At 40.4% G+C, this 12,598-nt stretch overlaps 1 protein-coding gene across 5 annotated transcripts in view; it reads right to left on the reverse strand.

Moving 5' to 3' along the window:
• cadm1a (cell adhesion molecule 1a) overlaps positions 1 to 12,598 on the reverse strand; it is a 402,038-nt gene that overhangs the window by 56,705 nt on the left and 332,735 nt on the right. For all 5 annotated transcript variants that reach the window (XM_043676688.2, XM_043676690.2, XM_043676687.2 and 2 more), the window contains one exon: positions 1,873 to 1,969. In XM_043676688.2, the coding sequence (XP_043532623.1) occupies positions 1,873 to 1,969 (97 nt within the window). The remainder of the gene's footprint in view (positions 1 to 1,872; positions 1,970 to 12,598) is intronic.

Consider the following 12,598-nt stretch of genomic DNA (forward strand, 5'->3'; position numbering starts at 1 on the left):
TAATTTTAAATTACAAATCATCTCAAACACATTACGGAAAGGAAAATCATTCCCCCAGTCATAACCTATAAACTTCTCCATCTTAAAACCCAAAGTTTCATAAAAAACATCAATTTTTTTCTCTTTTTCTCATGTGTCCTAATTTTGTTGTCTATCACTTTCACCCAAGATATACAATTGCACATGCTTAACAGGAATGTCATGCTTTTTGGTGATATTTCTACACAATTGTACTTGCAACAATTTTGGTTGATGACCAATAAAATAAGCTTATACAATAACAGGTAGATCACCTTGTAATACTTTGGTCTAATCCCTTCTATGTGGAATGCCCTCTGTTCCATCACAACCCAGTTAAAGTAGAAATGTTCCAGCTGAGAGAAGCTATATTGATTGCTGAAATACATCATGCTATCAAGATTTCCCCAGGCAAATTGAATTTTATCTATTACATTGTACACAGAGCTGAGCAGTTTTTAGGTGAAGTGAGTTTGAGGGCAGGGGATTATTCGACCAGGGAGCACAAATGTAATTATGTTCTCATTTTGAAGTGATACATTCTGTTCTTTATATTTCCATTATAAGTTTCTATGTCCACATTTATCATAAAAATTGGCTATGTACACTGCTCACACTAACTAAAATGCTCCCTCCACTGGAGGTAAGAGTTTAATTACTGTATCGTTGCTAAGTTTACATAGACAGTTTCAATCATAAAAGTGGTATAAAGAGGTTGTAATAGAAAAATTGACAAGAATGCACACACTAACGCAAGATTTTTATACAGCACATAGATCAGCTCCTAATCAATTTCCCATCACCCTCTCAAGTCTATTGCTACTCAACTTTTAGTTCAAGTAACCATTTTCAAATGTGAGTCAAGGGTCATAGAGCATAGCATAGCCAAGCCTACACAGTCCTTTAACTGAGAACCCGTTCACTCTTTTGGTCAGTGTCCATAAATATTTAATGCTCTAAAGACTCAACAGTTGTGACGGCATCTCTGAAGAGAGAAAGCAAGCTAATGCTTCTAGACCTTGAACGTTCATTGATCTCCAGCTTTTTAGATGTGTCCTTGACCTGGTAAGAGTTTTCAGCACTATTTGAAAACTTTTGTTACAGATTGCCGGTATTTGAATTTTTAAAAAAATGTTGGTACTTTCCAACCATTTCATAGCAACAAGATGCAGGACATTGCAGCTAAACTTTGCTCTCCTTTAGGTGCTAGACTGAGGTTAATTGCAGTCACAGAAGACAAGCAATTAATCCAGCCCAGATCAGAAATAAAAATCGAGATCATTCTAGTTAGTAATGTAATATAGTACTTCATGCAGTGAATATATGCATCAATATAGATTGCCTCCTGTAAGTGAAAATGACTTAATACACCAAGGGAAACAAAAATGCAATGAAATGCAAAGAATACTTCTGTATCAATCAATTTAACTAAAACTACCAAGACAACATGTTCTTCTGAAGGTTAAACACTGCTGTTCATGTTCTGTACTACATTTAAAAGGGTGTTTTATGATTAGAAGTCAGCCTTCAAAAAAAAAAGGTCACAGAGTTTGTAAGTGAAGTTAATATCTTTAAAGGGCTGAATGGAGCTGAGATACACGTACAGATACACGTACAGATAGACAGACAGACAGACAGACAGACACACACACACAGCAGATATCATTGTTGAAGTCCCTTGGATAAACGTCCTTATTCATCAATTTCAACTTGAAGGTTATTGCAGCAATAAAAACTCTGAACTCACCCAACAGGTCTGTGAATTAGTTAACTGTGTGTAAAAATAAATATATCAAACATAATTTCCCAAAACAAACATCAGTCTTTCTTCAGATTTGAAGCGTATATACTTACTGCGGTTTCCCACTGGCTGTGCAAATCAGTTCTAGAGTGTCCCCTTCTCTTGTCAAACCTTGTGGCTGGCTCATTGTGATCTGCACTTGGGGCTTATCTGGTGAAATAATTAAGACAAATTTAACACTTTTTCGCTGAAAGAAGTTTGACTCTGTCTTTCCAGGGTTCATCCCAACTTTCACATGTCCCCAGTGTCAATGCACAAGCTTGCTGCAGGACATGATTCAGATTGAGATTATTCCCTAGTCACTCAAGGGATTGGTTATAGCAAGTGCTCACATGAGACACCAATCTTCTCCACCTTCTTTTCTTTATTTAACCAGCTATACCCTAAATCAGATAAGCCATATGCCAATAAAATGTGAAAACATTAACTTTATTTACTGCAGATTTTATAAGATTATTGGGGAGAATTTTAAAATAACACTTAGAAGTTACTGAGGACATAATACCATATTCCAAATATGTGTTTAACATAAGAGCATCTTTTCATTCCAAAACCTTAACTTTACAAACTCTCACTGGCAAATAGTAAACAAACCTCACAACCCAGCTGCGGTACTCAGTTTACTATCATTTATTCTTTGTGAAGTACAGGTATAATTTCTAATTTATTTAGAGCATATAGAATTGTATTAATTTAAAAGATAGAAGGACTATTACTTCTTAATTAGCAAGTAGACCGGACAGTCATTCCTAATCCCATTAGAAGTAACAGCTCCATTTAACAGATGTTTAACCCATCTCCTGTTTTCCCAGAACAGAAGTCATTCAAACCTTTGTGTACCATAGATGAAACAATGTAACACCATAGCGATGGAATTTTGTATGTGTAGGAACTGTGTATAGAAAGTTAAAAAGCACACAACACCAGGTTATAGTCCAACAGGTTTAACTGGAAGCACTAGCTTTCGGAGCGCCGCTCCTTCATCAGGTGGTTGTGGAGGACACAATTGTAAGGCACAGAATTTGTAGCAAAAGTTTAGTGTGATGTAACTGAAATTATACATTGAAAAATACCTTGATTGTCTGTTGAGTCTTTCATCTGTTCGAATACCATGATAGTTTCACTTCGTTCATGTGTAAATGACAAAAAGTTGCATTCTCAGATTAACTATAACAATTGGTGTTAGCCCCCGTGTTCTCTGTCTGTGCCATGTGTTTAGATTGTAATCTCACTTTTTACATTAGAATCAGAGTTTTACAGACAATTCATGCAGTTTTTGAGCAAAGTACAATGTAACTCTACAAGGGGGCTAACACCTTCAACATATTGTCTAGCTAACACCAATTGTTACAGTTAACCTGAGAATGCAACTTTTAAAACAACGTTTTGTCATTTACACATGAAAGAAGTGAAACTACCATGGTATTCGAACAGGTGAAAGACTCAACAGACAATCAAGGTATTTTTCAATGTATAATTTCAGTTACATCACACTGTAAATTTTTGCTATAAATTCTGTGCCTTACAATTGTGTCCTCCACAATCACTTGATGAAGGAGCAGCATTCCGAAAGCTAGTGCTTCCAATTAAACCTGTTGGACTATAACCTGGTGAAGTATGATTTTTAACTTCGTACACCCCAGTCCAACATCGGCATCTCCAAATAGTGCATAAAAAGGCTACTGTAAGAACGGTATTTCCGGATTCTTTTGCTGTCTTGAACTTGTGCTCCTGCAGTCGCTGAATAAAAAGGCTATTTTCACCACTCAGCGATTTTGGTCATTAATTGAACACAATCCCACTTCATACATACAAACGACAGGACTAAGGTACTCAACCCTTTGAGCCTGTGCTACCATTCAATAAACTCATGCTGCATCCACTGTCTTTTCAGAAACAGAACCCTAAAGTCTCTCAACCCTCAACAGAGAAACAGGTTTCCTCATCTGTATCTTAAATTGGTAAGCTTTAGTTTTAATCTATGACGACTAGTTCTAGACCCAATAATAAGAGGAAACATCCTTTTGACATCGACCCGGTCAAGATCCCTTGAGATCGTACGCATTTCTATTAAGTCACATCTGTTTCTTCTAAACTCTAAAAAGATACAGGCCTTTCTTTGTAAGGTATTCTGCTCATTCCTGATCTTAGTCCAGTAAACAATCTCTGAACTGCTTCCAAAACATTAACGTCCACCCGTAAATATGATGATCAGTACAGGACACAGCACTTCACATACAGTCTCAAATACTTGAAGCATAACCAACTTATCCCTCCATTCAATTCCCTTAATAATAAATATAACATTGTTACATTTCCTGATTACTAACTGCATACTACAAGTCATGCACTAGGAAACCCCAGATCTACCATAGGACGCATACCAACACTTGTCTCAGACCCGATGCAGTGTTCCAGAGAAGCTCAATACAAGCTGAAAGAACATTACCTCATCTTCTGCTTGGGGACCCTGATGACTTCAGGACTCAACATGGAGTTCAATAATTTTACAACCAATAAGTTTTCTTCCATTTTACCAATTTCGCAGGTCCTGCAATTATCTGTTGCTATCAGCACAGCCAACCTATTTCATCTCTCATTATTACCTATCTAGCTTACAATCAACAATCCCTTAGTCTGTTCAACTTTTTAGCTCTCTTCAGGCTCCCTCATTTCTCTCCCCAACCCTCGCCATCAGTATAAATCCACCTTTTCCTGGCTATCAATTCTCTACAAAGAATCAAAATGTTAATTCTGCTTTCTCTCCACAGTTACTGTCAGACCTGCAGAGTTTCTCCAGCAACTTGTTTTTGTTTGTTTCAGATCTCTGCACCTCGGAGCTCTGCAATCTCTTCCCATTTATTCATTCTGCCAAAATGGGCACTTTACTTCATTTGCCAGATTTACCAAACCTATCTATAACCCTTTGTAGGCTCCTTGTATTCTCTTCATACCTCACTTTCGTAATTATCTTTGTATCGCAAAAGAACATGAGGAACTGCACATATATTCCATGGCTTTTATTCAGAAGTGAAACTAGGACAAGGATCAATGTCAATCTTTGGTTCACTTCAACCTTTAGGGAATAGACACTGTGAATAAGTTTAAGTGGGATACGCAACAAGAATATATTGAAAGACCTGCTTTTACCTTCGACAGAAACAGAGTTCAGTCCAACTTGTCTGCAGTGACCAGATGTTCCAAGTGCCAGCAATTGCCCCATATCCTGCTAAACCCCTCACATTCATATACCCATCCAGATGCCTTTTAAATGTTGTAATTGTACCAGCCTCCACTTCCTCCTCTGGCAGCTCGTACCATACAACTCCTCGTGTAAAAGTTACCTGTCAGATCCTTTTTAAGTCTTTCCCCTCTCAACTTAAACCTATGGCCTCTAATTTTGGGTTCCCCACCATAGGGAAAAGACCTTGGCTTTATAAATTATATCTATATATAACAATATCTATGCCCCTCATGGCTTTATAAATTTCTATAAGGTTACCCCTCAGTCTTCGATGCTCCATGGAAAATAATCTCAGCCTCTCCCTATAACTCAAACCCTCCAGTCACAGCAATATCATAGCAATGAACCCGGTCAAGTTTATCAACATCCTTCCTGTGGAAAGATGACCAGTGGCATCACCAATATTCTGTCCAACCACAACATGATGTCCCAACTCCTATACTCAATGTTTTGACCAATAAAGGTCAGTGTACCAAATGCCTTCTTCACCACTCTGTTTACCTGTGACTCCACTTTCAATGAACTATGCACCTGCACCCCTCGGCCTCTTGTTCGACGACACTCCCCAGGGCCCTCCCACTAACTGTAAAAGTCCTGCCCTGGTTTGCTTTACCAAAATGCAACACCTCACATTTATCTAAACCAAATTCCATCTGCCACTCCTTGGCACATTGGCCCATTTAATAAAGGTCCCATTGTACTGAGGTAACCTTCTTCACTGTCCACTACACCACCTATTTTGATATCCCCTGCAAACTTATTAGCCATGCCCCTTATATTCACATCCAAATCAGTTATATAAATAACAAAAAGCAGTAAACCCAGCAGCGATCATTGTGGCATACTGCTGGTCACAGGCCTCCAGTCTGAAAAGCAACCTTCCACCACCATCCTCTTTCTCTTTCCATCAAGGTAATATTGTATCCAATCAGATAGCTCTGCTGGATCTCATGTGATCTAACATTCCAACTAGTGTACCACTTGGAACCTTGTCTAACACTTTCCTGAAGTCCATATAGATAATGTGTACTGCTCTGCCTTCATCAATCTGCTTTGTCACGTCTTCAAATAACTCGCGTAAGTTAGTGAGGCATGATTTCCTATGCACACAGACACGTTGACTATCCCTAATCAGTCCTTGCCTTTCCAAATGCATGCAAATCCTGTATCTCTGGATTCTGTTCAACAACCGATCCACCACTGATGTCAGACACAGCGGTCTATAGTTCTTTGGCTTTTCATTACCTTATTTTCTTCAATAATGGCACCACATTGGCCAAACTGTAAAATTGGACTGGGAGATGGTAAATGGAGTTCAATGCAGATAAATGAGAGGTGATTCACTTTGGGAAGAATAACAGGAAAGCAGAACACTGGGTCAATGGAAAGATTCTTGGTAGTGTGGATGTGCAGAGGGATCTTGGATTCCATGTACACTGATCCCTTAAAGTTGCCACCCAGTTTGATAGTGCTGTTAAGGCGGCATATGGTGTGTTACGTCTTATTGGTAGAGGAAATGAGTTCCAGAGCCGTGATGTCACGCTGCAACTGTACAAAACAGTAGTGCGACTTCACTTGGAATACTGCGTACAGTTCTGGTCACCCCATTACAGGACGGACGTGCAAACATTGGAAAAGGTGCAGAGGAGATTTACCAGGATGTGCCTGGTCTAGAGGGAGGATCTTATGAGGAAAGGCTGACGGACTTGGATCTGCTCTCATCGGAGACAAGGCAGCTAAGAGGGAATTTAATAGAGGTATACAAGATGATCAGAGGATTAGATAAGGTGGACAGTGAAACCTTTTCCTACGATGACGCAGTCAGCTTGTAAGAGGGGGCATAGCTGCAAATTGAGGGGTGATAGATTTAAGACAGATGTCAGAGGTAGGTTCTTCACTCAGAGTGGTAAGGGCGTGGAATGCCCTGCCTGCCAATGTCATTAACATTAGGGGCATCTAAACAGTCCTTAGATAACCATACGGGGTTAGTGTAGGGGGATGTGCTTAGATCAGTTCACAGGTCGGCGCAACATCGAGGACCAAAGAGCCTGTTCTGCGTTGTACTGTTCGATGTTCTAAACCTCCAGTCTTCCTGCACCCCACTCGTGGTTGTCAATGGTACAAATAACTCAGCCAAGGGCCCAGCAATCAGTTCCCTAGCTTCCCACAAAGCTCTGGGAAACACATGATCAGGTCCAGGGATTTATCCATCCTAATAGACAACAGAATATCCAAATTGGAATTCACTTCGACTGATCACTGTTTATGGTGATCACTTAACTTTAGGGGTCAAACCTTAATTTGTCATCCACATTCATGCTTTTGCACTTATTATGATCAACAGCTGCATTGATAGAAAAATCAATTTTATCATCACGTGGCAAGGAAGAGATTTTGCAATTTCTGCTTATTAAATCAGATTTCCATGTCACGTACGTAAAAGTAGCATTGGTTTTATTTTTAAATCTTTCTACATACTTGCACACACTGACTTAAAAATGTCCTGTGCAACAACCAGCCACCATATGGAATTACAATTGTTTATTTCAACACCTGAGCGATGAAATAAAGCCTGCAGCAAGCTCACAAAGTCAGACTTTGCAAAGAAGAAATAAAAGCAAAAAAAGTGCAGTGATGATAGTGGTACTGAGATTGTAATGAAGATAATCACTTGGCATTGTGTGACGGAATCAAAGCTTACATTGTTCCCTAACCTGAATGAGTAACTGAGCTTTCAGACTTCTGAGAAAAAACAAAAGCTAAACCAAACTGAAAAGGTTTTCAGGGAATCTGATGTTAGTTGAAATCAGATTAAACCACCTGAGCTCAGATCCCATTGGCACAGCTGGATAAAAAAGGAACATGAAAGTTTGACCTGAAAGTGGGGTTAAACAACTGTAAGGTTATTGACCCTGCTTCAAGTACTTTAAAGGAAAACAATGCACAAAGATGTTACCGAGGGATTAAATGAAGGTATAATTCAAGCAGAGACTATCGTAGGCTGCACCTTCACAAAGGAAGCTGTGCCCAGGGAATTTGGGTTGATTGGGAACTGTTGTCAGATGAGAATTTCTGGCTAAATCCTCACAGAAATATGAGCTGGAATTCCACAGCATTGAAGGACTCGAGTTGAGATTACTATCTAAAATGCTGAAGGGACTGCCTGGCAAACTTGAGAGATCCATCTTTGTTGCATTTGCTATTTAATGTGAGATTTATGGCACATATTGATTGCAATTTGCCTGATAATTTGAGCTTAATTCTAGACTGTTTTTGGCTTGATTAGAAGTTGAGAGTCTCGCTCAAGTTGCCCAGTTTTCATTTCTTTCAATTTGCTGATCTCCATATAGTTCATAACAATTACAATAAATGACCATCAATGCTATCTTTGACTTCGGTGATGAGGAATGGTCAAATTTATGACTGACATTCTTTTCAACCAATCGTTATTTAGAAATAATTAAGGTAGGAAAAAAACTAAAAGAATTATCATTATTATTTTGATGAAATATATTTAAAGTTATCCATTTACACTGCTCTACCAATAATCTTCCATCAATAAAATTAATAAATGCCACTGCTTCTTTGCTCAGTTCCTCTTCGCTAGTAACCTGCCACTTTATTCTGGTGCACTGAGGAGAATGTAGTGATCTTCCCAACTTTATGAAGAAACTAAATTTCACATCCTTTATAAAGCAGATACTCTCAGTTTCTTTCACATTGTCAACCTGGGAACAAAAAGTAGTTCACTTCAAAATTACTTTATTACCCACTGAAGTTGGATTACATCCTGGCTGAATATTCAATTAATTAATCATGAAATCAGGTCTCTGAGCAACATTTGCTCGAAATAAGAAATCCTCAGCATCAAATTTAAGAAATAAACAAGCAGTCAGCCTTCCTTAAGTTGGATTTTGAAGGAAGGCACGGTGTGTACACACACACACACACACACACACACACACACACACACACACACACACACACACACACACACACACACACACACACACACACACACACACACACACACACACACACAAAGTAAATCTCCAGCAACTTGATAGATGATAAGTTGCCAATTGCAGGAAGAAATACAGAACAGGCAAAGTTAGGTGACGAAAACCAAGTCTGAATAGGAACAACTACATTCAGTGAGCAGGGAGGTGAAGACAGAGGAGGACAAAACAAAAAAAGTGTTTCTGAGCACAGCCATCTGTCACTGGCAGCAGTTACATCCCTGGAACTCATTCATTAATTGGATTTGCACTGTCACTGATTTTGCAACAGAAACTCCTGGCTCATTTGCTGCAGAACTTCTAGGCTCCCAAGTGTGAAAAAATTTGTCCAGTGCACTTTGAAATATAGATTCCGTACCACTGCAGAAAGTTGAAAATGACTGCAGACACACACGCTTACATAGGGACGGTGGGGCTACAAGTCACAGCTCATGATCACGTTCAGGTTCTTGCCACTTTTACAATCAATATGTCAAGGACCAAGTGGCAGAAAAGCTACAGAGCCGTCTAGAATAGATTGAGCCAGTCAGACAGGTTCTGAAAGGGTTAATGCTTGGACACTGACAAATTGTGTGGTGTTTGATGCAACAACGAAAAGACACCATCTAAGGTTCTTGTAAGAGGAAGACAGATATCCACAGGTCTTCTAACAGAAACGATATTGAAATCTCTTGTCCGATTGCCACTGTACAGTAAAATACATTTTGTTTCAGACTCTCTCACTGTTTTCTTCTACCATGGTGAACCAAATCAGGCCCTAGACCTAGTCAAGGAAACAAGATGCTGACAGCACTCTACTCCAACCACAAGTTGGTAAGTTGGTTATTGTAGCACACCAAGCAGCCAAGAGAAACAATAACTGAGCTGAAAATGTGTTGCTGGAAAAGCGCAGCAGGTCAGGCAGCATCCGGGGAACAGGAGAATCGATGTTTCGGGCATAAGCCCTTCTTCAGGGCTTATGCCCGAAACGTCGATTCTCCTGTTCCCTGGATGCTGCCTGACCTGCTGTGCTTTTCCAGCAACACATTTTCAGCTCTGATCTCCAGCATCTGCAGACCTCACTTTCTCCTCAAGAGAAACAATAAGCTTGTCTACAAAGGTCACTATTTACCTTTGGACGGATATTGTCTTGCCAAGGCTGGCATAGCCTGTTTCCTTGTAATTTTGTAAACAGTCAGTATGTTGTTGCACCAATTTGTGTCAGGGACCACCACAAATGGTTGCTGCACAATGTTGTAATCAGTTGACATGCTCATGGGGATGGGACCTCTCTCACTGTCCTCCCCCCATCTGCAGTATGCTGATATCTTGATTAAGAGTTGGACATGGGACCATTTGTCTGCATTGATCCCCTAGAAAGGCCAGCAGGTGGTGGCCTGGACAAGGGAGAGGGAGAATGAGTAACATTTTTGATGCTCTGGGCAGATGCCTTACATGAGAACATCTTTCCACTGCATTCCAGTAATCAGAATGTGTCAAGCTTGACTCATACATGACATTGGGTTTCACTATGACTGTGCTTGAACTTGAACGAGCAGTGCTATTAATCCAAATAAACATTCCATAGCAATCATACACTCACTCAGCGAAGAGTTAACAGGTTTTGAGAAGTTAAGCAATAATGCACACACATGAAAAAAAATTCAGAAAGTTATCTGCAGGACTTGGAAGTTATTGCATTAAGGAAAATTATGATAAAGTATGCTTTCACCTTCTTCTAACAACTTAAAAAAAAAAAGTTGGATTAATCACCAATGCTGACATTCTGGCAATTGCAAATTACTCCTGTTAGTTTTAAACTTCAACTTTGTTCATTTTTGCAGAAATCTTGCGCCCGGGTAAGTCAAGATATTTCAGCTGAGTCTGACATCATCTACATTGGCAGTCCAGCGCAGAAAGAAAACCATACTGTTGCAGGCATTGTTCTTGAAACAAAATCTAAACAAGCTGCTATCTGCCCATTTGGGTAGAGATCAAGGATTCCACATGATCAAATTTGAGTAGGGTGGGGAAGTTCATCTCATTATCCAACTGTCCTCCCTTAATGCAGTAAACAAAAAAGCAGCACTCAAATTTACCAACTGATAATTGCTTTTGCGGAATATTACTGGTTCAGAATGGTCATTGTGTTTTCTCACTAAACAGTTGTTGTCAATTTGTGCAAATCACTTCCAGTGTCTTGTCCTAATACAGTAGCCAAATGCAGATCATTAGCTGGGATGAAGGAGGATGGGGAATCCCACTGGTCAAGGACAGGCCCCGAGCTAATGTGAATCTGCACAATTGTGACTCACCCAGTCCCACCCCACCTCTATTATAGAAGGTACAATTTGGAAGGTCAATTTATAAAAGCATAAAAAAAATCAAATTGGTTTCATGCAAATCCTTATCTCTATAAAGTTGTGCTCATTCCATTCTTGAGTATCCCAGTACTCTGTCCAGATTACTGGTGCGAGGGCGATGACTTTGTTCTTAGGAGCTGCCTGGGCACTTACTAAATGATCAATAACATGGATTGCAATGCTGACCATGGCTTAGCAAGATTATTAAATGAGCAGCTAACCCCCATCACCCTCTGATGGAGAGGTAACCGGAGACAAAGCTGGCCTTGGAAGCAAGTGTGGAATTTGAAGAGTGCAATATCATCTTTGTAACCCACACAGATGATTCAGATCCAAACACAGGGGACTTCTCTCACACACACACTAGCACTTTCCAAAAAGGACAATGGGAGAGAGAGAGAAAGAGAAAAACAGCCGAGAAATACAGGGAAAACATTATTTTCAATATTGCACTGCAACATGATCATTTGCACATGGCACAGCACACTGCAGAGAGTAGACTAGGGGAAGACTGTGGCATAGTAGCAATGTAGGAGAAAGTGAGGACTGCAGATGCTGGAGATCAGAGCTTAAAAATGTGTTGCTGGAAAAGCACAGCAGGTCAGGCAGCATCAAAGGAACAGGAGAATCGACGTTTCGGGCATAAGCCCTTCTTCAGAAATGAGGAGGGTGTGCCAAGCAGACTAAGATAAAAAGTAGGGAGGAGGGACTTGGGGGAGGTGTGTTGAGAATATGATAGGTGGAAGGACGTTAAGGTGAGAGTGATAGGCCGGAGAGGGGGTGGGGGCGGAGAGATTGGGAAGATGATTGCAGGTCAAGAAGGCAGTGCTGAGTCTGAGGGTTGGGACTGAGAAAAGGTGGGGGGAGGGGAAATGAGAAAGCTGGAGAAATCTGCATTCATCCCTTGTGGTTGGGGGGTTCCTAGACGGAAGATGAGGCGCTCTTCCTCCAGGCGTCGTGTTGCCATGGTCTGGCGATGGAGGCGGCCAAGGACCTGAATGTCCTTGGCGGAGTGGGAGGGGGAGTTAAAGTGTTCAGCCACAGGGCGGTTGGGTTGGTTGGTGTGGGTGTCCCAGAGGTGTTCTCTGAAACGTTCCACAAGTAGGCAGCCTGTCTCCCCAATGTAGAGGAGGCCACATTGGGTGCAGCGGATGCAGTAAGTGTGTGTGGAGGT

This window comes from Chiloscyllium plagiosum, unplaced genomic scaffold, assembly GCF_037043375.1.
Source record: "Chiloscyllium plagiosum isolate Xiang-an unplaced genomic scaffold, Cpla_swu_hap1 HiC_scaffold_29, whole genome shotgun sequence".
Classification (NCBI taxonomy): Eukaryota; Metazoa; Chordata; class Chondrichthyes; order Orectolobiformes; family Hemiscylliidae; genus Chiloscyllium; species Chiloscyllium plagiosum.